The sequence below is a fragment of the Oncorhynchus masou genome, chromosome 25, assembly GCF_036934945.1.
Source record: "Oncorhynchus masou masou isolate Uvic2021 chromosome 25, UVic_Omas_1.1, whole genome shotgun sequence".
Taxonomy (NCBI): domain Eukaryota; kingdom Metazoa; phylum Chordata; class Actinopteri; order Salmoniformes; family Salmonidae; genus Oncorhynchus; species Oncorhynchus masou.
Window position 1 is genome coordinate 8,416,858 of NC_088236.1, and position 27,181 is coordinate 8,444,038.

Here is a 27,181-nt window from a genome sequence, read left to right on the forward strand (position 1 = left end):
TGCGTTCCCTCAGGCCTATGTAGGTTTTCCCACAAGGAATGACTAAGGAAACCACATGGAAGCACAAGACTGCCGTCAGAAGGTTCCACTTTGGGAAGCTTCTGTCTGGTGTGTTAGAGCTGTATGGTGATAAGGGGGAATACAGAGTGTCTAGGTGTGTACGGGTGGAGACCAGTCTCTTTTGGAGTTCCTTTTGTCATTATCATGAGCACTGGTTTAATTTAATCAGCTGGCTTATACATCTGGTTTAATCAGCTGGTTTATTCATCTGGTTTAATCAGCTGGTTTATACATCTGGTTTAATCAGCTGGTTTATTCGTCTGGTTTAATCAGCTGGTTTATACATCTGGTTTAATCAGCTGGTTTATTCATCTGGTTTAATCAGCTGGTTTATTCATCTGGTTTAATCAGCTGGCTTATACATCTGGTTTAATCAGCTGGTTTATTCATCTGGTTTAATCAGCTGGCTTATTCATCTGGTTTAATCAGCTGGTTTATTCCCACGCTACATCCACACACTATTTCATAACCCTAAACCCACCCTTTCCACGGGGACTGCGGGTTATGAGTCAACCAGCACATCACTACAGTAACCCTCCCCTCATATAGGCTAGGCCATAGCACTGACCACGAGAATCACAATGTCCCAGGCAGTATAATGTGGAAACTGTTAGAATTGTTATTCTAGCTATCTCTCATAGATGTGTGTTGTCCCGTTTCCATTGGAAATGAGTGTGCCTAGCTTAGGACCATGTCTGTGTTCCCTCAACCCTAAATTCCCTCAACCCTAAGTTCCCTCAAGCCTATGTTTAATTTAATCAGCTGACTTCATTCACACACTATTTCAGCTAGTTTATTCAGCTGGTTTATTCAGCTGAGAAAAATGCATTTTTATCTGTAGGACTTGAAAATGTACAATCAAATTAATGGGCGTAGACTTTGTGTTTTCTATAGACTTTGTGGTGTGGTGGTAGTCAGTGAAATAGTGATAGTGAGGTTGATCAACACTGACAGAATGACACGTGATATCAACGCCCTCTGGTGCTTAAGGAAAACCGTTACACAATTAAAAATGAACACTACCCTAGACAGCCAGTAGAGGGCTAGACAGCCAACTGAAGATTGTGTATGTTAGAACAAAACAGCCTGCACAGCTCACACAAATAATTGCCAATGTGTGGATATAATTACTATGATACTTGAAGCTGTTTGACCAGTCGACTGACAACAACATGTCCAAACTTGATGATTGAGTTGGAGGCGTGTGGCCACACAGTCGTGGGTGAACAGGGAGTACTGGAGAGGGCTCAGAACGCACCCTTGTGGGGCCCCAGGTGGTGAGGGTAGGCAACAACAATCTCCACCCTGCTGATCCTCAACACATGGAAGGAGGAGCATGGAGGACAGGAGGCAGTCATTCATAAACAACTTAAAGCACCAGGTACATTTCTGGGACTGTTATTGGCACAGGGTGTTTCAAAGAGAGTGATGTGTGAGGAAACAAACGAGTGGATGGCATGTGACAACATGTGGAGAGGCAGGTTAACTCCCAGAGAGGGGGACGTACCTGTCAAACCATAGACAGGTTTCCTGCCTTCATATGTGGATATGATGAGGTGATAAGACAGGATATGTTGAGATAATAGTGTTTCCTACAATTGTCCCCTGAGCTGAAGGTCACATATGAATCAAATTAAACTTTATTTGTCACATAAGCCGAATACAAAGTGTATACCATGAAATGCTTACTTACAAGCCCTTAACCAACAGTGCAGTTCAAGTGTGCAGCAGTATGATTTTGTGAAGCGCTGAACTGAAGTCCAATAGTTTCATCAATCTTCTTATTGAAATAAATGCAATGGGCTTCGTACAATGTCTTTCAAATGGTTTCATTTATGAACCTTTATTGATCAAGGTTAGCTCACGGCGATAACATACAGTTCTCCCATTTTCTGGATTTGTTTTTCTCATTTTGTCTGTCATAGTTGAAGTGTACCTATGATGAAAATTACAGGCCTCTCTCATCTTTTTAAGTGGGAGAACTTGCACAATTGGTGGCTGACTTTTTTGCCCCAATGTAGTTTTAATGCATTATGACGGATCTGGTCCTAGACAGATGCAGGTTCAAGCGTTTTACATAAGAGACCACACTTCCATGACACTACACATGGAAAGCAATCCAACAAGAAATAAATGACGTTACAATTGAACAACGGAACAATCCTGTGAAATAACAATTGCATTATACCTTTAATTGACTTACTGCCTAAACTGTTAACGCATGATTAAAGCTTTTAACCTTGAAGGCAAGGCTGCTGGAAACAGAAGATTCATATTGTTTGTCTACATTTTTTTTATTGTGGTTGTTCCACATCAGAGCATCTGAATGGGCGATCCGTTCCTCCTGTTGAAACCTGCTCAGGGAAGAAGACTTAGTATCTATTTAAAGGTATTCACTCATCAGGTAACTCCAGAGATGATTTTAATGTTGATTACAGGCCTTGGTAATTACCACTGTAGTGTTGAAATGAATCGTCTCCTTTCTAATGACATTGCCAGGAAGATAACTAATATGTCTCATCAGAGCATTTGAATGGGCGATCCGTTCCTCCTGTTGAAACCTGCTCAGGGAAGAAGCCTTAGTATACAGACATGTATTTATTGGTAATACAGGCTTTGGTCATTTCCACTGTAGCTTTGAAATAAATCGTCTCCTTTCTAATTACATTGTCAGGAAGAGAACTAAAGTATTTCATCAGATCATCTGAATGGGAGATCCGTTCCCCTGTTGAAACCTGCTCAGGGAAGAAGCCTTAGTATCCGTTTAAAGATATTCATTCATCAGGTCATACCAGACAGGTATTTAATGGTAGCACAGGCTTTGGTCATTACCACTAGCGTTGAACCTCAAGCACAACTAAAGTACCTCAAAGAGTAAAGTACCTCAAAGAGTAAAGTACCTCAATGAGTAAAGTAACTCAAGGAGAACTGAAGTACTTCAAGGAGAACTAAACCCTTGTGGGGCCCCAGTGTTGAGGATCAGCGGGGTGGAGTTGTTGTTTCCTACCCTCACCACCTGGGGGGCGCCCGTCAGAAAGTCCATAAACCAGTTGCACAGTGCGGGGTTCGAGACCCAGGGTTTGGAGGGTACTATGGTGTTAAATGCTGAGCTGTAGTCAATGAACAGCATTCTTACATAGGTATTCATTTTGTCCAGTTGGGATAGGGCAGTGTGATGGCGATTGCATCGTCTGTGGACCTATTGGGGCGGTAAGCAAATTAGAGTAGGTCTAGGGCATCAGGTAGGGTGGAGGTGATATGATCCTTGACTAGTCTCGAAAAGTACTTTATGATGACAGAAGTGAGTGCTACGAGGTGATAGTCATTTAGTTACTTCAGCTTACATGGGAAATTGAACAATGGTGGCCATCTTGAAGCATGTGGGCACAGCAGCCTGGAATAGGGATTGATTGAATATGTCCGTAAACACACCAGCCAGCTGGTCTGCACATGCTATGAGGACGCGGCTGGGGATGCCGTCTGAGCTGGCAGCCTTGCGAGGGTTAAGACGTTTAAATGTTTTTCTCACGTTGACCACGGTGAAGGAAAGCCCACATGCTTAGGTAGCGGGCTGTGTCAGTGGCACAGTATTGGTCTCAAAATGAGCAAAGAAGGTGTTTAGTTTGTCTGGGAGCAAGACGTCGATGTCCACGGCAGGGCTGTTGTTGTTGTTGTAATCCGTGATTGACTGTAGACCATGCCACATACGTTTTGTGTTTGAGCCGTTGAATTATGACTCTACTTTGTCTCTATACTGACACTTTGGTTGTTTGATTGCCTTGCGGAGGGAATAGCTTACTGTTTGTATTTGGTCATGTTTCCAGTCGCCTAGCCATGATTAAAAGCGATTCGCACTTTCAGTTTTGTGCAGATGCTGCCATCAATCCATGGTTTCTGGTTAGGGAAGGTTTTAATAGCCACAGTGGGTACAACATCACCGATGTACTTGCTAATAAACTCGCTCACCGAGTCAGCATATATGTCAATGTTGTTGTCTGAGGCTACCTGGAACATATCCCAGTCCACGTGATTGAAGAAATCTTAAAGTGTGGAATCCGATTGGTCAGACCAGCGTTGGATAGACCTGATCAGGGGCGTTTCCTGTTTTAGTTTCTGTCTATAGGTTGGGAGCAACAAAATGGAGTCATGGTCAGATTTGCCGAAGGGAGGGCGGGGGAGGGCTTTGTCTGCATCACTGAAATTAGAGTAGCAGTGATCCAGAATGCTACCATCTCGTGTCGCGCATTTGATATGCTGATACAATTTAGGAAGCCTTGTTCTCAAATTTGCTTTGTTAAAATCCCCAGCTACAATAAATGCAGCCTCAGGAAATATGATTTCCAGTTTACAGTGAAGTTCTTTCAGGGATGTCGAGGTATCTTCTTGGGGGGATATACACAATTGTGACTATAATCGAAGAGAATTATCTTGGTAGATAATGCACTTGGCATTTGATTGTAAGGAATTCTAGGTAACGTGAACAAAAGGACTTGAGTTCCTGTATGTTGTTATGATTACACCATGAGTTGTTAATCATAAGGCATACACCCCCTTCTTCTTCTTACCAGAGAGATGTTTGTTTCTGTCGGCACAATGTGTTAAGAAACCGGGTGGCTCACATCGGCTAGTGAAAGCGGTGGGTGGTGTTCTCGCCTTCTAAGTCTGACCAGTAGGCCGCGCCGTCTGCCTCTCCTACGGCGACCGTGTTGTTTTGGGTCGGCCTCTGGGATAAGATCCCATGTCCAGGGTGGAGGTCTGAACAAAGGATCCGCTTCAGGAAAGTCGTATTGGTCAGTTTTCAGGTTAGTTACCGGTTACAGCTTCCCCCAGATTACCGTATTAACCCCTCATTCCATGATTCTCTCCTCAGGCCGGTGGTGGCTGGCCCGCTCCAGGAGTCTGAGGTGCGGGATGTTCCTCCGCCCGCTTTGGACATCGAGGGGGCCCCGGCATACTCCGTTCGCTCCATCCTGGATTAGAGGCGTTGTGTGAGGGTCCTTCAGTACCTCGTGGACTGGGAGGGGCATGGTTCGAAGGAGAGATGCTGGGTCCCGGTGGAGGATGCCTATGCTGCGGGAGTTCCACCATCTTCGTCCGGATTGCCCTGCACCTAGCCCTCCGGGTCATCCCCGAGGCCGGGGTCGGCACACTGCTGGAGCCGCACGTCAAGGAGGGGGTACTGTTGCGACTTCCGCAGAAGTCGGTCCCTCTCCTTGTTCGGGCCACGTTCGGCAGGTCGACGTCACCGGTCTTCGAGCCATCGCCACTCCACCTTTCATTTTCCATTTGTTTTGTCTTGGTTTTCCTGCACACCTGGTTTTCATTCCCTCATCTGACTAAATGTATAGTACCCTCTGTTCTCCCCATGTCTGTGTGTGGAATTGTTTATTTTGTTATGTGTGGTTCGAATCAGGCTGGTTTACGTCTGGTATGTGTTTGACCCGTGTGTTTTGTTTATTGTGTACTTTGGGAGTTATCGCTGTTTTCCTTGGGCATGAATGAAGTGCGCCTGTTATCTCTGCTCTCCTGCACCTGACTTACCTTCAACCAGTTGCGCACATCGTGACACAGATATCCAACCAATACCTAATATTAGATAAAGGGAAGCTGAGCACTTTTTTAATACTTGATTTATTCAACGAACAAAGTTACGCAACACCCAACAGCCCATTCTCCTGTGTGAAAAAGTTATTGCCACCTTACACAATAACTGGTTGCGCCCCCTTCAGATGTAATGACTGAACCCAAACCCTTCCTGCAGTTGTTTATTTTTGAATTTTGCAGAACTGCTCTGAGGTACAGAACTGCTGTACCTCAGAGACATTTGCTCATTTCAGGTCCTGCCACAACATCTCAATTTGAATTTGGTCTGAACTTTGACTAGGCCATTCCATAGCTTCAAATGTGTTACTTTTTAGCCATTTTCATGTAGACTTGATTGTGTGTTTACGATCATTGTCTGGCTGCATGACCCAGCTGCACCTCATCGTCAGCTAACAGCCCCTTGGGTGCTGCCATAGTTACATTAGAAGTGCCCATCCAAGGCTCAAGGTCATTGGCCACAGATAAAATGACATCAAATCACATTATATGTACCTTAGCTTTGATTGGACTGATCATGTCAACACCATAATTCAAAATCTTAGCTAGCAAGCTAGCAGTCATCATCATGAATCAAGTTGACAATCCACTGGCAAATCCTTTTCATATGAGGAGAAATTATGAAGAGAAATTATTTATAAAATGTGCTCATCGATCATTGGACATAAACATAACACAACAAGTTGGAAATTGCAAATTCAACAATGAGTGGTTTGGAAGGAATCAGTGGCTAACTGCAAAGCATTTCAAAGTAATCACTTGCCCGCTATTCAATGGAGTGGGTGTGTGGTCCAAGTCTGGGTTTAAGGGTCTCTTTTCCAACCTTAAAAGGATAAACATTCAACATTGGCCATGCTGTCAATCCAGCACGACTTTTGTCACGTTCAAAACAACTGGAAACTCAGAACTGGGAAATCTCAAACTGCAGTGAGTTCAAGGCAACTGTGAATTTGGAAATAAACGAGCTCCGACTGGGAAAATCCGTTTGAATGGTCATCCAACTCGGAAATCCAAGTCGGGAACTCAGGCCTCTTTCTTGAGCTCCAACCTGAAGATCACTGACCTCATGATTCGACCTTGTTTTTTTCTTCAGATTTCCCAGTTGTCTTGAAAGCACCATAAGTACAGAGAATGCCAGACTTTGATGTCAAATGTTTTAGAGAAATGTCATCATGGATATCATCATCATCATGAATATTGTAAGAGCTTTCATTGTCTGCTTATGTACCCCCTTTATTTATCTTATGGTTCTGACTTGGTGTACACTGAACACTGAATTCTGTCACTGTACATTTCAAGAGTGTTGAACAAATAGTTATATTGACTACATCTGTCCTAGCTCCCTCATTAACGTCTTCATTTAAATTATTGATTGCCTCTAATCCGCTTGTGGCCCCTTTATGCCATAGTTTGTACATTTCAATTGTCAGTAGAAACCACATTTGTTTAAGCAAGTCAGCCATATCAGCTATGTATTTCTATAAGGCAGTATGAATGAACTGTTTTGCTGCCAGACAAAGGCTCAGCTGATAGCCAGGTGTAGAAGGGGTAAGGTGTTGGGACTGCTGTTTGGACTCTGCTGTTGGGACAGCTTTATGTAGTGCAATTAATGTATTGTTTAGTGTTATGTTCTGTAGTGACTTTGCTGGCATGGAAAAAAAAATTGGGAAGGGGAGCTTGCCCCACCAAGATTTACATGCTAAAATCGCCACTGTCTCTGCCTGCAGCATGCCACTCTGCATTCCGCTCCTGGCTTGCCTCTGAAACTAAGTAGGGACAGTCCTTGTTGGTCCCTGGATGGGAGACCTGGTTTAAGGAGATTGTTATGCCACAAGGCAGTGAAGAAGACATTGCCCTCTCGTAAGGTGCAGCCTTTTGGATGGGAGGTTAACTATGTTGTACTGATTCTCTACGGTCACTAAAGATCACATGATGTAAAAGTACAGGTGCAAACCCCAGTGTCCTGGATACATTCCCTTACAATCATGGCCACCCAATCAACCCCAGCTTCCAATCAGCTAATTCATTCCCCTGTAACTCTTCCCCAGGTAGGTGCTGTAAAAGATATATGTTCTCAGTCAACTTACCTGGTAAAATAAGGACAAGTATATACACAATATTGGTTTAAATAGAATGAGTAAAATATATCAGACCCTTTATCAGCAGTATTAGTTCTGTTATACATTATTTTATTTAAAAAATAATAATAATTGCGTAATTGCACTTGTAAGTTATTTGGTAGTAGTATAAAACAACACATCAATGACCACAATACAGCAAGACATAGAGACAGACAAAAAAATACAAAAAAAATAAAATACAAAAATACACATGTTAATAATAATGATAATAATATAAATATACATCACTCTGGAACTGCAGGGAAATGTATTTGTTTAACATAAGAAAAGAAGGGAGCCCACATTGCATAGATTCTGTCTACAGACCCATTGAGGCTGTGTTACATTTTTTCCCACTTTATGCAATTTCAAAACAGATTTAATCCAAAGAGCACGAGAAGGGACTGCAGAGGATTTCCATCTAAGTACAATTAATCATATCGAAAACAAAGTGACAAAGGCAATTACATCCTTATTCATTTTGGTCAACTGTATTGTGGGTAAGGAAACCCCAGATAGTGCAAAAAAAGGGTGTGGCTCGATCTGTGTGCCGCTTAATTCTGAGAGTGTGTTAAAGATGTCTTTCCAGAAACCAACAAGAGATGGGCAACACCAAAACATGTGTACATGATTATCTGGAGACTGGTTACATCGTACACAATTAGGGTTCACATCCTTGTACATTTTGGATAACCTTGCTTTGGTCCAGTGGGCCCTATGAATGAGTTTGCATTGAATGAGACCTTGTCGAGCGGAAATAGAAGAGCTATGTACCCTTTTGAGTGCTCCTTCCCATAGTTCATCAGATATGTCCTCACCCAGTTCCTCCTCCCATGAGGATTTAATATTGTTTAAGGAGATGACTTGTAGTGAGCAAATTTGACTATAGATTATTGACAAGGTGCCTTTCAGAGTAGGAACTGGGATGAGAAATGTGTCGAACTGGGTTTCACCAGGAAGGGTGAGGAATCCTGGATCTGTGCTGTGGACGTAACTCCGGACTTGTAAGAACCTAAAAAAATTATGTCTGGGAAGACCAAATGTAGCTGATAATTGTTCAAATGTAGTAAATGTATTGTTAGTATACAGCTCTCTGAATCTTTTAATAGCGAGACTAGACCATGTTGAGAAAGAACCATCAACCATACATGGGGGGAAAAGCTGGGTATGAGGTCACCGGATCCATATAAGAGGTTGTCTGAAACCCAAAGTGGCACCAAAATTGGAAAATGTATTGGGAACAAAAATCGGAAGGCACCGATAGAGATGTAAGAATTTTAACATAATTAATTATTGCGACTAAGGAGAGTTGTAGCAAAGACCAGCGTTCCCAAATCGACCTGAGTACGGGTTGAAAGAGGAGCAAAGTTGGCTTGAAAAAGGTTTTCAAATCTGATCGTGACATGTACCCCGAGATAAATAAAACTATTGTGAGCCATTTTAAATGGCAAGTTATGTGAAGGGGAATTTTTTGCGGCCATATTCAGCGGCATCAATTCGCTTTTACTGAGATTCAGTTTAAACCCTGATAAGTGACCAAAGGATGCGAAAGTGTCAAGGGCAGCAGGAACAGAGACAGAAAGGTTGAAAGGTTGGATGTGTATAAAAATAAATCATCTGCAAATAAGGACAGTTTGTGGGGGTTGGAGTGAAGTGCTATTGCAAGTGGTTCTATGGCGAGGGCAAACAGTAATGGACTTAAAGGGCAACCCTGGCGTGTCGATCGTTGCAAAAGGAAGAAGTCTGATTGAGTGTTATTAGTCCTGACAGAGGCTTGAGGGGATGAATACAGAACTCTTATCCAAGCCATGAATTTGGAGCCAAAGCTGAAATTACTTAGAGTGTAAAAAAGGTATTTCCATTCCACCCGTTCAAACGCATCCAGGGATATAATGGCTTCAGAGGTATTGACGACAGAAGGATTATATACAATATTAAATAATCGTTGAAGATTGAAGAATGAGTGTCTATTAATGAATCCTGTTTGATCCGGTGAGATAATTGATGGGAGGACTGTTTCCAGACGCGTTGCCAGAAGTTTGGCTAGAATCTTATAGTCAACCTCTAGCAGGCTAATTGGACGGTATGCACAGTCAAGAGGGTCTTTGTTTTTTTTAAGAATAAGACAAATGGTTGCCTGAGTGAGAGTCTGTGGGAGAGCACCATTTACAAATGCTTCATTGTACATTTCAATTAGAATAAGGGCTATTTTGGAGATATACTTTTTAATAAAACTCTGACGAGTAGCCGTCAGGCCCTGAGCTTCTCCCAGATTGAAGGGATTTGACAGCATTAGACAATTCTTCAATAGTGATCGGCTGCTCTAATTTTTTAACTAATTCCCGGCTGACAGAAGGCAAAGGAAGTGAGTGGAAGAAATCATCCAATTCCATTGTATCTGCTTTACTTTCAGAAGTACAGTGCCTTGCGAAAGTATTCGGCCCCCTTGAACTTTGCGACCTTTTGCCACATTTCAGGCTTCAAACATAAAGATATAAAACTGTATTTTTTTGTGAAGAATCAACAACAAGTGGGACACAATCATGAAGTGGAACGACATTTATTGGATATTTCAAACTTTTTTAACAAATCAAAAACTGAAAAATTGGGCATGCAAAATTATTCAGCCCCCTTAAAACCTCTTGATACTCCCCATCCCAGATCCGGGATCGTGAATAAAGCCTCAGGCTCATTAGCATAACGCAACGTTAATGATTTCTGAAAATCGCAAATAAAATGAAAATAATGCGCCTGCTCTCAAGCTTAGCCTTTTCTTAACAACACTGTCATCTCAGATTTTCAAAATATGCTTTTGAACCATAACAAATCAATCATTTGTGTAAGAGTATTGCAAGCTAGCTTAGCATTTTGCGTAGCATTTAGCACGCAACATTTTCACAAAAACCAGATAACCAAATAAATAAAATCATTTACCTTTGAAGAGCTTCGGATGTTTTCAATGAGGAGACTCTCAGTGACATAGCAAATGTTCAGTTTTTCCTGAAAGAATCTTTGTGTAGGAGAAATCGCTCCGTTTTGTACATCACATTTGGCTACCGAAACGAACCGAAAATTCAGTCACCAAAACGTAAAACTTTTTCCGAATTAACTCCATAATATCGACCGAAACATGGCAAACGTTGTTTAGAATCAATCCTCAAGGTGTTTTTTCACATATCTCTTCATTGATATGCAGTTCGTGGAAGCCTGCTTTCCCCTCAGAATCGCATGGAAAAATACCAGCAGCTGAAAATTACGCACCAATTTCGACGGAGGACACCGGGCGGACACCTGGAAAATGTAGTCTCTTATGGTCAATCTTCCAATGATATGCCTACAAATACGTCACAATGCTGCAGACACCTTGGGGAAACGACAGAAAGAGCAGGCTCATTCCTCTCGCATTCACAGCCATATAAGGAGACAATGGAAAACGGAGCCTCAAAAATCCTGCTGATTTCCTGGTTGCCGTTTCATCTTGGTTTTGCCTGTAGCTCCCGTTCTAGGGCACCCACAGACAATATCTTTGCAGTTCTGGAAGATTCTGTCCGGATTTGGCCAGGGTTGTTCCAGTTGTTTGTCAGTAGATGTCCCCATTGTGCTTTTTGTCCCTGTGTTTTTCCCTTGATCCCCATTATTGTTTGCACCTGTGTCTCGTTTCCCCTGATTGTATTTAAACCCTTTGTTTCCCTCAGTTCTGTGCTCTGTGTTTGTATGTTAGCACCCTGCCCTAGTGTTCTGTGTGCTCTTGTCGATTCCGGGTAACGTTCTTGTGGTATTCTGTTTTTTGTTTTTGTTTAGTTTTGGTGAGTTTCTTTTTAGGTCTTTTTGTGTTTTACCTTCCACCTTTTGGATTTGCCATTTTTTATTTTAGGATTTTTTCTTTATTAAATACACCGTCTTAAGTACTGCTGTGTCTGCCTCATCTTCTGGGTTCTGCTGTCTATTCGTGGCTCAGTTGGTTAAGTGACTGTTTCTCACTCCGGAGACCCAGGTTCGAAACCGGGTCCTGACAGAAACACAGAGCCAAAAATGAACCCATAGGCAGCCAGTTCCCAGGACCTTTTGCCACGCTGTCCCACCACCAGGAGACTGTCCAACGCCACGAAGCCGCCCTGGTTCAGCAAGAGGCCTTAATGGCTAGACATTCTCATCTTCTGTCGGAGATGCTGACTTCCATTAAGCAAATATCTGATCGACTTACCCCGGCAACAGTTCCCGTCCCAGTACCTCAAGTTCACGTACCCATGGCAGTTAACCCCCTGGCTGAACCTCGTCTTCCACCTCCCCAACGGTTCTCAGGTGATCCAAGTGCTTGTAAAGGGTTTCTCACTCAATGCTCTCTCCTTTGAGCTGCAACCCTCGTCGTTTCCCACCGACCGGTCTAAGATCGCATATATCATCACCCTGCTGTCGGAAAAAGCCCTGGCCTGGGCTACTGCTGTGTGGGATGCCCATAGTTCCTGCTGTGCCAGCTACTCTGCCTTTGCTGAGGAATTCAAACGAGTGTTTCAAGGCCCAAGCAGTGGTTCTGACTCAGCCAAACAGCTCCTGACTCTCCATCAAGGTTGGCGCAGCGTGACGGACTATGCCATCCAGTTCCGCACGGTGGCAGCAGCGAGTGGCTGGAACAACGAGGCGCTCACGGTGTGCTTTCTGAAAGGCCTTTCCGACACTATCCAAGATGAACTGGCCACTCGGGAACCACCGGACAATCTCGAGTCCCTGATCAAGTTGGCCTCACGCATTGACCAGCGTCTGAGAGAGAGAGAACTCAACCGTAGACCTCTAGCCCCTATCAGTCCCAGCTCCGAGTCCCCACCTTTATCATCACTGGCTCCACCGGAACCCATGCAGATTGGACGCATCTCCCAGGCTGAGAGAGACCGCCGGATGAGGGAGCGACGCTGTCTATATTGCGGCAAACCGGGCCATTTCCGTTCCACGTGTCCCGGGCTCCAGGGAAACGCTCTGTCCCGTACAGACCGGGGGAACTGTAACGGGAAACATAACCTCCTCCCATCCGTCCAACTCCCGTCTGCTCATTCCAGTCACCCTCTCCTGGGACAACCACAAGCTTCACCTTCAAGCCTTGGTAGACTCTGGAGCCGCAGGTAACTTCATGGATGGTGTCTGGGCGAAGGAGAATGGCGTTCCCTCTGAACCTCTAAGTGACCCCATGAGGGTTACTACATTGGATGGAAGCCCTTTGGGATCTGGACTTGTCACTCATGTCACTACCTCCTTGAGACTTTCAGTTTCACAACACCAGGAATTGATGAACTTTCATTTGATCTCCTGTTCCGAGTTCCCTCTCGTCCTTGGATACCCCTGGCTTCACAGCCATAACCCTCACATCGACTGGTCTGTGGGCACTATCAAGCAGTGGGGTCCTACGTGCCAAGCTACTTGTATTTTCCAGAATTCCCGAGTTCTACTCCCGAGTCTTTAGAATCCATCGACCTGACCCGAGTTCCCGAGTGTTACCATGACCTCAAACTGGTGTTTAGCAAACAGAGGGCCACCATGCTACCACCCCATAGATCTTACGATTGCCCCATCGACCTGTTTCCGGGCACTTGCCCCCCAGGGGTCGGATCTTTTCCCTATCTCCACCCGAACGAGCTGCTATGGATACCTACATCAAGGACTCTCTGGAAGCAGGCCTCATGCGTCCATCCACCTCCCCGGGCGGGAGCAGGGTTTTTCTTTGTGGCCAAGAAAGACGGTGGGTTACGTCCTTGCATCGACTACCGGGGACTCAATGACATAACCGTCCGTAACCGTTACCCGCTACCCCTTATGGCCACAGCCTTCGAGCTGCTCCAGGAAGCAGTTGTTTTCACTAAGCTTGACCTGCGGAACGCATACCATCTTGTGCGGATCAGACCTGGTGACGAGTGGAAGACCGCTTTCAACACGCCTACTGGTCACTATGAATACTTGGTGATGCCCTTCGGCCTGACCAACGCCCCAGCGGTGTTCCAAGCGCTCATAAACGATGTGCTTAGGGATATGCTTAACATATTTGTGTTCGTTTACTTGGATGACGTCCTCATCTTTTTCGAGCTCCCTTCAAGAACACACTAAGCATGTCAGACAAGTACTCAAACGCCTCCTGGACAGCCATCTGTACGTTAAGCCGGAAAAATGTGAATTCCATTCATCCCGAGTACAATTCCTGGGATTTGTAGTGGAACCCGGTCGAATCCAAATGGACCCTAGGAAGGTAGGGGCGGTAGCGGATTGGCCCACCCCCAAATCCGTTAAGGATGTTCAGCGTTTCCTGGGCTTCACAAACTTTTACCGCAAGTTCATCAAGAACTTCAGTTTGGTGGCAGCTCCTCTCTCAGCTTTAACCAAAGGTGGTAATGCAAGGTTTTTTTGGGGAAGAGAAGCTGAGACGGCCTTCCAAGGACTCAAGCAGCGCATCCTCTCTGCTCCCATCCTGATACTACCGACTACGGATGAACCATTTCTGGTGGAGGTAGACGCATCAGAGGTTGGTGTTGGAGCTGTCCTGTCTCAGAGGGGTGAAGACAAGAAGCTTCATCCGTGCGCTTTCTTCTCACACCGGCTTACCCCGACTGAGAGGAACTACGATGTGGGGATCGTGAACTCCTAGCGGTTAAGATGGCATTGAAGGAATGGAGACACTGGCTCGAGGGGCTTCTCACCCGTTTCAAGTGCTTACGGACCACAAAAATCTGGAGTATATCCAGCAGGCGAAGCGATTGAACTCTAGACAAGCTAGATGGTCTCTTTTCTTCAATCGATTCCAGTTTATCCTCACCTATCGGCCCGGGTCGAAGAATCTCAAACCGGATGCCCTGTCCCGAGTCTACGCTCCTGCCATTCGAGATGACACGGACATGCCTGTCCTTCCTGCTGCTAAGATTGTGGCTCCGATCTCGTGGCAAGTTGAGGATACCGTGAGACGTGCTCAAGCTAGCGAACCGGACCCTAAAGGAGGCCCTGCCAATCGGTTGTTTGTCCCCAAGGCAGTGAGGACTCAGGTCCTTCTGTGGGGGCACTCCTCTCGCCTCACCTGTCATCCGGGCGTAGGTCGCACCTTGGAGTTCATCCAGCGTAAGTTCTGGTGGCCTACCATAAGAGAAGACGTTGCCACTTTCGTCAATGCCTGCCCCGTGTGCTGCCAGGGCAAATCTTCTCACCTCCGCCCTCAAGGACTCCTTCACCCTTTACCTGTTCCCCACAGACCCTGGTCCCATATCTCATTGGACTTTATTACTGGACTTCCTCCATCCCATGGCAATACTACTATCCTAGTCATAATCGACAGGTTTTCAAAGGCGGCCAGGTTCGTCCCTCTGACTAAGTTACCTTCTGCCAAGGAAACGGCTGAGTTGGTAATTAATCATGTGTTCCGAGTCTTCGGCATTCCTCAAGATGTGGTTTCTGACAGAGGTCCCCAGTTCGCCTCAAGGTTTTGGAAGGCCTTCTGCCAACTCATGGGGGCTTCTGCCAGTCTATCTTCAGGGTACCATCCGGAGTCCAACGGCCAAACAGAGAGGATGAATCAAGAGCTGGAAACCACCCTCCGATGTATGACTCGTGACAACCCGTCCACATGGTCATCCTTTATTGTTTGGGCCGAATACGCGCACAACACCTTGCGCTCCTCCTCCACTGGTATGTCCCCGCACGAGTGTCAGTTTGGCTATGCTCCTCCATTGTTCCCGGACCAGGAGGCAGATGTCAGAGTGCCTTCAGCCTTGAGATTCGTCAGACGCTGTCGGCTTATGTGGAGGAAGACCCGTCTTAATCTGATGCGTTCCTCACAGAGGTATCAACAACAAGCCAACAGACGTCGCCGTCCCGGGCCTACCCTGCGCCCCGGCCAGAGAGTCTGGCTCTCCACAAGAGACTTACCTCTACGGGTGGAGTCTCGCAAGCTGTCCCAAAAATACATCGGTCCCTTCAAGGTTGCCAGGAGAGTTAACCCAGTTTCTTATCGCCTACACTTACCCAGATCCCTTAAGATTAATCCCACATTTCATGTGTCTTTGTTAAAACCTGTTGTTTTTTCTCCCCTTGTCCCGGCAGACAGACCTCCCCCTCCGCCTCGTGTCATTGGAGGCCAGCCGGCTTATACCGTCCACCGGATACTGGATTCCCGCCGGGTGCAGCGGTCCTGGCAGTATCTGGTGGACTGGGAAGGCTACGGTCCTGAGGAGCGCTCCTGGGTTCCTGCCAAAGACATCCTGGACCCTGACCTCATTCGTCAGTTCAGGGTCCTCCACCCTGAGAGAGCTGGTAGGAACGTCAGGAGCCGTTCCTAGGGGGGATTCTGTCAGGATTTGGCCAGGGTTGTTCCAGTTGTTTGTCAGTAGATGTCCCCATTGTGCTTTTTGTCCCTGTGTTTTTCCCTTGATCCCCATTATTGTTTGCACCTGTGTCTCGTTTCCCCTGATTGTATTTAAACCCTTTGTTTCCCTCAGTTCTGTGCTCTGTGTTTGTATGTTAGCACCCTGCCCTAGTGTTCTGTGTGCTCTTGTCGATTCCGGGTAACGTTCTTGTGGTATTCTGTTTTTTGTTTTTGTTTAGTTTTGGTGAGTTTCTTTTTAGGTCTTTTTGTGTTTTACCTTCCACCTTTTGGATTTGCCATTTTTTATTTTAGGATTTTTTCTTTATTAAATACACCGTCTTAAGTACTGCTGTGTCTGCCTCATCTTCTGGGTTCTGCTGTCTATTCGTGGCTCAGTTGGTTAAGTGACTGTTTCTCACTCCGGAGACCCAGGTTCGAAACCGGGTCCTGACAGATTCAGAGTGTTTTCTTTCCAAAGCTATCAATTATATGCATAGTCGAGCATCTTTTTGTGACAAAATATCTTGTTTAAAACGGGAACGTTTTTCATCCAAAAATGAAATTGCGCCCCCAGAGTTTCAAGAGGTTAAGTTAATACTTTGTAGCGCCACCTTTTGCTGCGATTACAGCTGTAATACAAAAACAGTTTAGAGCAAAGCATGATAGCATGATTACTCTGTGCTACCTGAGATTTGTGACCATGTAACTAGAGTAAGCCAAACATGCATAGATTGATCCCCATCAGTCTAAGGAAAACTAACCTCGGTTAAGAGAGGTTTAACAACAATACAGATGGTTAAACCACGACTGAACCATGAGAACAGCCAGATATTGGCATTAGAGGCGGCAACCTGGGTTAGAAATGAAAAAAAATAAAAAGAGAATGACATTCAAATGTTGATGAACCCAGCAAAATTGGCTTCGCTAGCAAACCATTCGGCCTGCTAACTAGCCTGCTAACTAGCCTGCTAACTAGCCTGCTAACCAACCATTTGCTCCACCACCATGTGGTACAACTCCCGCTTTCACGTTCTAGTTGATGGAATCTGCCGCTGAAGCCGGGTTCTCAAATCTGTACGTGGAGCCGTCCGGTAGAGTCAGAACCGCAGGGTAGATGAGGTCGAACTTCACTCCAGGGCATGGGCGTAGCTGGCACTTCACAGCTCCAAAGCTAGCCCGCTTCTTAGCCACAGCTGTGGTGTAGTCCCTCCGGTATTCCCAGTAGACGAATGTTGTTCCTCTGCATTCTACTTTCCATATCTTCACTTAACTTAAGGAGGCTGAATAATTTTGCACGCCCAATTTTTCAGTTTTTGATTTGTTAAAAAAGTTTGAAATATCCAATAAATGTCGTTCCACTTCATGATTGTGTCCCACTTGTTGTTGATTCTTCACAAAAAAATACGGTTTTATATCTTTATATTTGAAGCCTGAAATGTGGCAAAAGGTCGCAAAGTTCAAGGGGGCCGAATACTTTCGCAAGGCACTGTATATACATTTGGTTACGAACTCAGGAGCGATAGGGAAATGCGTTCTACCTCCTTGGCTTCCAACAGCGCCCCCCCCTCCCCAGTTCTGTTTTACAATCTAACATTTTAGTAGTTCAACAGATGCTGTTATCCAGAGTGACTTACATTTAGTACACTAATCTTAAAATTAGAGAACCACATATCACAGTCGTAGTAAGTACACTAATCTTAAAATGAGAGAACCACATATCCCAGTCGTAGTAAGCACACTAATCTTAAAATGAGAGAACCACATATCACAGTCATAGTAAGTACACTAATCTTAAGATGAGAGAACCACATATCACAGTTGTAGTAAGTACACTAATCTTAAAATGAGAGAACCACATATCCCAGTCGTAGTAAGTACACTAATCTTAAAATGAGAGAACCACATATCCCAGTCGTAGTAAGTACACTAATCTTAAGATGAGAGAACCACATATCACAGTCGTAGTAAGTACACTAACCTGAAGATGAGAGAACCACATATCCCAGTCGTAGTAAGTACACTAATCTTAAGATGAGAGAACCACATATCACAGTCGTAGTAAGTACACTAATCTTAAGATGAGAGAACCACATATCACAGTCGTAGTAAGTACACTAATCTTAAAATGAGAGAACCACATAACCCAGTCGTAGTAAGTACACTAATCTTAAAATGAGAGAACCACATATCCCAGTCGTAGTAAGTACACTAATCTTAAGATGAGAGAACCACATATCACAGTCGTAGTAAGTACACTAACCTGAAGATGAGAGAACCACATATCACAGTCGTAGTAAGTACACTAATCTTAAGATGAGAGAACCACATATCACAGTCGTAGTAAGTACACTAATCTTAAAATGAGAGAACCACATATCACAGTCGTAGTAAGTACACCAATCTTAAAATGAGAGAACCACATATCACAGTCGTAGTAAGTACACCAATCTTAAAATGAGAGAACCACATATCACAGTCGTAGTAAGTACACTAATCTTAAAATGAGAGAACCACATATCACAGTCGTAGTAAGTACACGTTTCCTCAATAAAGTAGTTATCTTCAAATTCAGAGCTAGCGGGAAAAGATGTAGGGACCTATCTCAAATCAAATCAAATGCTTGTGCTTCTAGTTCCGACAATGCAGTAATAACCAACAAGTAATCTAACTAACAATTCCACAACAACTACGTTATACACACAAGTGTAAAGGTGATGAAGAATATTTTCATAAAAATATATGAGTGATGGTACAGAACGGCATAGGCAAGATGCAGTAGATGGTATAGAATACAGTATATACATATAGACGAGTAATGTAGGGTATGTAAACATATAAAAGTGGCATTGTTTAAAGTGGCTAGTGATACATGTATTACTTAAAGATTGCAAGATGCAGTAGATGGTATAGGGTACAGTATATACATATGAGATGAGTAATGTAGGGTATGTAAACATTATATTAAGTGGCATTGTTTAAAGTGGCTAGTGATACATTTTTACATCAATTTTTCCATGATTAAAGTGGCTGGAGTTGAGTCAGTATGTTGGCAGCAGCCACTCAATGTTAGTGGTGGCTGTTTAACAGTCTGATGGCCTTGAGATAGAAGCTGTTTTTCAGTCTCTCGGTCCTTGCTTTGATGCACCTGTACTGACCTCGCCTTCTGGATGATAGTGGGGTGAACACCAGTGGCTCGGGTGGTTGTTGTCCTTGATGACCTTTATGGCCTTCCTGTGACATCGGGTGGTGTAGGTGTCCTGGAGGGCAGGTAGTTTGCCCCCGGTGATGCGTTGTGCAGACCTCACTACCCTCTGGAGAGCCTTGAGTGTGAGGTTATTTTCCTGACACCACACTCCGAGGGCCCTCACCTCCTCCCTGTAGGCCGTCTCGTCGTTGTTGGTAATTAAGCCTACAACTGTAGTGTTGTCTGCAAACTTGATGATTGAGTTGGAGGCGTGCATGGCCACGCAGTCGTGGGTGAACAGGGAGTACAGGAGAGGGCTCAGAACACACCCTTGTGGGTCTCAACCTTTATGTTGTATCACTTTGCTTTTAAGTACAGTATTTATGAAGCAACTAGGTTGTTTTTATGAAGATGTTATGAAAGCTCTTTCCACGTGTAGTTGCTGCTAAAACTGAAAATGATTTCTAGATGTGTTTGTGTTTCTTTAGGTTATGTTCTAGAAGACATCCCACTCTACATAATATGTTCCTTTAGGTTATGTTCTAGAAGACATCTCACTCTGCATAATGTGTTCCTTTAGGCTATGTTCTAGAAGACATCTCACTTTACATAATGTGTTCCTTTAGGCTATGTTCTAGAAGACATCTCACTCTACATAATGTGTTCCTTTAGGCTATGTTCTAGAAGACATCTCACTTTACATAATGTGTTCCTTTAGGCTATGTTCTAGAAGACATCTCACTTTACATAATGTGTTCCTTTAGGCTATGTTCTAGAAGACATCTCACTTTACATAATGTGTTCCTTTAGGCTATGTTCTAGGAGACATCCCACTCTATATAATGTGTTCCTTTAGGCTATGTTCTAGAAGACATCCCACTTTACATAATGTGTTCCTTTAGGCTATGTTCTAGAAGACATCTCACTTTACATAATGTGTTCCTTTAGGTTATGTTCTAGAAGACATCTGACTTTCATCATTGTAGTGACCTTTGGTGTGCTATTAAAGACTAGCTGAACAGAGGTAAAATAGAGCAGAAGGTAGAGTCAATGCGTCTTTATTATTTTGATAGAAAACGTAAACAACACATATAGAATATACAGTATTTACACAGATGTTGATCATTTTGATAACTAAACAAAATGTAGAACATTTTAATTCTTGACATGCATTTTATATTTTCAATAGCATAAATGAATAGCAATGAACAAAAATATGAAACTGACCTAAAAAAACACATCTGCCTGCTTACTTTTCCATTGAAAATTCTAGGAATGTTTCTCAACTAGTAAGTCATATTGTGTAAGACATACTAATTTTGTCAATTTAAAACACGACTTTCTAAGTACCATTAAAGAGTGTAAACGTACTCAGGCAGTCTTCAGTGCATTGACTCAACTGTGGTAATTAATCCGGATGAGCTCTCTCTCATGGTGCTCTCTGTTCCATCAAGTTCTCAATGGGATTGGTGTCATTAGTTCACAGATTTACTGCACACTCCTGAAATAAAACATCAATTATTATAATTACATAACTAATACATGTATTATTAATACAACTACTAATAAATACAGATTCAAAATACGCTGATATACTGATACTGATATACTGATGTACTGATATAATGACATACTGATGTACTGATATAATGACATACTGATGTACTGATATAATGACATACTTATGTACTGATATAATGACATACTGATGTACTGATATAATGACATACTTATGTACTGATGTACGAGTATACTGACATACTGATGTACTGATATACTGATGTACTCATGTACTGATGTACTGATGTACTGATATATTGATGTAATTGATATACTGATGTACTGATATACTGATGTACTCATGTACTGATATATTGACATTCTGATGTACTCATGTACTGATGTACTCATGTACTGATGTACTGATGTACTGATATATTGATGTAATTGATATACTGATGTACTGATATACTGATGTACTCATGTACTGATATATTGACATTCTGATGTACTCATGTACTGATGTACTCATGTACTGATATACTGACATTCTGATGTACTGATATACTGATGTACTGATATACTGACATACTGATGTACTGATGTACTAATGTACTGATGTACATATATACTGACATACTGACGTACTGACGTACCTATGTACTGACGTACTGACGTACCTATGTACTGACGTACTGACGTACCTATGTACTGACGTACTGACGTACCTATGTACTGACGTACTGATGTGCTGACATACTAATGTACTGACATACTAGCATACTGACGTACTGACGTACTGATGTACTGACGTACTGATGTACTGATGTGCTGACATACTAATGTACTGATGTACTGATATGCTAATGTTATAATGTACTGATATACTATTGTACTGATGTACTGACATACTGATGTTCTAATGTACTAATATACTAAAGTCCTCACCTTCAGATGTTATTGCTCTGTTGAAAAAGATGCATATGGATCAGTTAGTGTGTATTGAATCTGTAATGAAGTCTGCATATGTTGTCCTCACCTTTGTTTGTTCATTATTTTCTCAATGGTTTTCTTTGCAAATGGAGCCTCTGGATTCAGACACTTCTTCCCTTTTCTGTTCTTCAGAGTGACACTGAATATACAAGGAGAGAGAGACTACTGTTAGAAGTTAGCCTTCACCACTTTCCAACTGAGCATATAGAGAAATAATATTATCCTCCTAGCAGGTGTACAAATAAATAGCAACATTTACCATTGTGTCCATCTCCTGAGCTGGTCACAATATGCACTGATATTAATATGGTAGACAGACAGACAGACAGACAAACAGACAGACAGACAGACAGACAGACAGACAGACAGACAGACAGACAGACAGACAGACAGACAGACAGACAGACAGACAGACAGACAGACAGACAGACAGATTTCTTACATGATCTCCATGTTCCTGCAGGAGTGGCTGGAGGTGTACACCTCGAGCTTCTCAATGTGAAGAGGTTTAACGTGGTTCACCAGTCCATTCAGACACAGGCACCGAGCTTTAGAATGACCCACCTGGCCTGGAGATGACAAGAAAAGTTTATGGCATGTTTGGTTATGGCATTATTGCAGCTAAGAACTAAACTCTTCAGTCAGAAATCAAACCTAATATTTTACTACACATCTCCCAGGATTTGCAAGTCAATTCATATGCTACAGACTTCTAATAAAGATGTCAAAGATATTAGAAATATAATTGAAGATATTTCAGAGATGTTACCTTCAACATTGGCCAGGAGCAGACAGGCCAGGAAGCTGATGAGGACCGTTGATGTCATCGTGTTGGTCATGGATACTGCTTCTTCAATTTCTTTCAGAGTCTGGATGGACAGCTCAGACAAGTGATGGAAGTTGTGAAAGGAGGAGAGAAGTGATAGAAGTTGTGAACGGAGGAGAGAAGTGATAGAAGTTGTGAACGTAGGAGAGATAGAAGTTGTGAACGGAGGAGAGAAGTGATAGAAGTTGTGAACGGAGGAGAGAAGTGATAGAAGTTGTGAATGGAGGAGAGAAGTGATAGAAGTTGTGAACGGAGGAGAGAAGTGATAGAAGTTGTGAACGGAGGAGAGAAGTGATAGAAGTTGTGAACGGAGGAGAGATAGAAGTTGTAAATGGAGGAGAGCAGTGATAGAAGTTGTGAATGGAGGAGAGAAGTGATAGAAGTTGTGAACGGAGGAGAGCTTGGCTTGTATACTGTATTTATAATAAGCCCTGCCCATGTGAACCTTTCTCTGGCAGTGGATGTAAACTTACTGCCACTTTCAAGTAGCGGGACTCTAACCCGGAGGATTATAAACAATATCGCTTTCAAATGAACCATCAAACAGGCAAAGCATAAATACAGGACTAAGATTTAATCCTACTATACCGGCTCCGACGCTTGTCTGATGTGGCAGGGCTTGCAAACTATTATGGAGCCACAGCTTTCCATTGACACAAGCCTACCAGACAAGCTAAACTACTTCTATGCGCGCTTCGAGGCAAGCAACACTGAAGCATACATGAGAGCACCAGCTTGTCCGGACGACTGTGTGGTCACACTCGGCGTAGCAGGTCAACATTCACTAGGCCTCAGCACCAGACAGATTACCAAGACTTGTACTGCGAGCATGTGCTGACTAGCTGGCAAGTCTTTTCACAGACATTTTCAACCTATCCCTGTCCGATTCTGTATTACCTACATGTTTCAAGCAGACCATCATAGTCCCTGTGTCCAAGAACACCAAGGTAACCTGCCTAAATGACTACTGACCCTTAGCACTCACGTCTGTAGTCATGAAGTGCTTTGAACTGCTGGTCATGGCTCACATCAACACCATCATCCAAGAAATGCTAGATCCACTCCAATTTGTAAGCCGCCCCAACAGATCAACGGATGACGCAATCTCTATTGCACTCAACACTGCCCTTTCCCACCTGGACAATAGGAACACCTATATGAGAATTCTGTCAAAAAGTTCTACAGCTGCACCATTGAGAGCATCATGACTGATTGCAACTCCGCCTGGTATGACAACCGCTCGGCCTCCGAGCGCAAGGCTCTACAGAGGGAAGTGCGTATGGCCCAGTACATCACTGGGGCCAAGCCTCTTGCCATCCAGGACCTCTATACCAGGAGATGTCAGAGGAAAGCCCTACAAATTGCCAAAGACTCCAGTTACTCTAGTCATAGACTGTTCTCTCTGCTGCCTAAGTCTATGTCCAAAAGCTTATTAACAGCTTCTACCCCCAAGCCTTAAAACTGCTGAACAGCTAATTAAATGGCTACCAAGGCTATTTGCCTTCAGTCTCCCCCTCTTCTTTTATTAAGCTACTGCTACTTGCTGCTACTCACTGCTGCTACTTACTTTACCCCTTCTTACATATTATTTAAATTACCTCAACTAACCAACGTCCGCACAAGAACTGATCGTCGGGAGCTTCTTGAAATGGGTTTCCATGGCCGAGCAGCAGCACACACACCTAAGATCACCATGGGCAATGCCAAGCATCGGCTAGAGTGGTGGAAATTATGCCCCCATTTTACTCTGGAGCAGTGGAAACGCATTCTTTGGAGTAGGCCATAGCACTGACCACGAGAATCACAATGTCCCAGGCAGTATCATGTGGAAACTGTTAGAATTGTTATTCTAGCTATCTCTCATAGATGTGTGTTGTCCCGTTTCCATTGGAAATTAGCATGCCTAGCTTAGGACCATGTCTGTGCTCCCTCAACCCTATGTTCCCTCAGCTCTATGTTCCCTCAGCCCTAAGTTCCCTCAGCCCTATGTTCCCTCATCCCTGTGTTCCCTCAGCTCTATGTTCCCTCAGCCCTAAGTTCCCTCAGCCCTATGTTCCCTCATCCCTGTGTTCCCTCAGCCCTATGTTCCCTCATCCCTGTGTTCCCTCAACCCTATGTTCCCTCAGCCATACATTTCCTCAGCCCTATGTTCCCCGGGCCCTATGTTCCCTCAGCCATACATTCCCTCAGCCCTATGTTCCCCGGGCCCTACGTTCCCCGGGCCCTATGTTCCCTCAGCCCTATGTTCCCTCATCCCTGTGTTCCCTCAACCCTATGTTCCCTCAGCCATACATTTCCTCAGCCCTATGTTCCCCGGGCCCTATGTTCCCTCAGCCATACATTCCCTCAGCCCTATGTTCCCTCAGCCATACATTCCCTCAGCCCTATGTTCCCCGGGCCCTATGTTCCCTGGGCCATATTTTCTCTCACCCCTATGTTCCCTCATCCCTGTGTTCCCTCAGCCCTATGTTCCCTCATCCCTGTGTTCCCTCAACCCTATGTTCCCTCAGCCATACATTTCCTCAGCCCTATGTTCCCCGGGCCCTATGTTCCCTCAGCCATACATTCCCTCAGCCCTATGTTCCCCGGGCCCTACGTTCCCCGGGCCCTATGTTCCCTCAGCCCTATGTTCCCTCAGCCCTATGTTCCCTCAGCCCTATGTTCCCTCAGCCATACATTCCCTCAGCCCTATGTTCCCCGGGCCCTATGTTCCCTCAGCCATACATTCCCTCAGCCCTATGTTCCCCGGGCCCTATGTTCCCTGGGCCATATTTTCTCTCACCCCTATGTTCCCTCAACCATGTGTTCCCTCATTCCTTTGTTCCCTCATCCCTAAGTAGGTTTCCCCACAAGGAACCACGAAGGAACCCACAAAGAACAAACAAAACTGCACTAAATAGGTTCCACTTTGGGATGCTTCTGTCTGGTGTGTTAGACATGGTGATAAGGGGGAATACAGAGTGTCTAGGTGTGTACGGGTGGAGACCAGTCTCTTTTGGAGTTCCTTTTGTCATTATCATGAGCACTGGTTTAATTTAATCAGCTGGCTTATTCATCTGGTTTAATCAGCTGGCTTATTCATCTGGTTTAATCAGCTGGTTTATTCATCTGGTTTAATCAGCTGGTTTATTCAGCTGGTTTATTCAGCTGGTTTATTCAGCTGGTTTAATCAGCTGGTTTATTCAGCTGGTTTATTCAGCTGGTTTATTCAGCTGGTTTATTCAGCTGGTTTAATCAGCTGGTTTATTCAGCTGGTTTATTCAGCTGGTTTATTCAGCTGGTTTATTCAGCTGGTTTATTCAGCTGGTTTATTCAGCTGGTTAAATCAGCTGGTTTATTCAGCTGGTTTATTCAGCTGAGAAAAAATGCATTTTTATCTGCAGGACTTGAAAATGTACAATCAAATTAATGGGCGTAAACTTTGTGTTTTTCTATAGACTTCGTGGTGTGGTGGTCGTCAGTGAAATAGTGATAGTGAGGCTAAGCAACACTGACAGAATGACACATGACGTTAGCGCCCTCTGGTGCTTGATGAACATCTTTACACAGTGGCATAGAGTTTAGATGTAGGGGGATTGAAACATCCATTTTGTGGGTGTGGCATGTGACAACATGTGGAGATGCAGGGTAACTCCCAGAGAGGGGGACGTACCTGTCAAACCATAGACAGGTTTCCTGCCTTCATATGTGGATATGATGAGGTGATAAGACAGGATATGTTGAGATAATAGTGTTTCCTACAATTGTCCCCTGAGCTGAAGGTCACATATGAATCAAATTAAACTTTATTTGTCACATAAGCCGAATACAAAGTGTAGACCATGAAATGCTTACTTACAAGCCCTTAACCAACAGTGCAGTTCAAGTGTGCAGCAGTATGATTTAGTGAAGCACTGAACTGAAGTCCAATAGTTTCATAAATCTTCTTATTGAAGTAAATACAATGGGCTTCGTACAATGTACTGTATTACATACTGTTCATATACTGTCTTTCAAATGGTTGAATTTTTGACCATTTATTGATCAAGGCTCACGGCGATAACATACATATTTTTTTTTATTTTTTTAGGGGTGGATCAGCTTAAAATTGTGAAAAGATTGTTTTTTCCATCAATGTAATTGTCTGCATCATTTCCAATCCCCCATATCTGTTTTTGGTACATATATATACACCTACATACACACATGCATGCATATACAGATATACATACACATAATAAACACTCAGGCTTCTACCTTCAGTTTATACATCTTATACACATTTTACAGACACAGTCTATTTTACAATAGTTATATTTTGTTTGTTTTTACATTTTTCCTCTATTTCTGATGTCCATCCAGTTTGATTTCTATTTGTAACTGTGCTACTTCAGCTCCATTCAACCCCTCCCATCTGTCTCTCAACACCATCCATTTTGGATTTCTATTTGTAAATGTGCTACTTCAGCTCCATTCAACCCCTCCCATCTGTCTCTCAACACCATCCATTTTGGATTTCTATTTGCCATTTATTTTTCAACTGTGCCATGATGCTTCACAAAAGTGCTGAACCTTTTTATTCTCATAGC

General features: G+C 43.7%; 1 protein-coding gene across 1 annotated transcript; it reads right to left on the reverse strand.

Annotated features, from left to right (window-relative positions):
• Positions 1–20,537: 20,537 nt before the first annotated feature.
• LOC135513480 (C-X-C motif chemokine 11-1-like) lies at positions 20,538–22,809 on the reverse strand. The gene is made up of 4 exons (XM_064936358.1): positions 22,557–22,809; positions 22,230–22,356; positions 21,834–21,926; positions 20,538–20,795 (listed from the first exon to the last, which is right to left on the reverse strand). Exons 1-4 carry the CDS (start codon positions 22,624–22,626, stop codon positions 20,783–20,785), a joined length of 303 nt encoding a protein of 100 aa, XP_064792430.1. The 5' UTR covers positions 22,627–22,809; the 3' UTR covers positions 20,538–20,782.
• Positions 22,810–27,181: the final 4,372 nt, after the last annotated feature.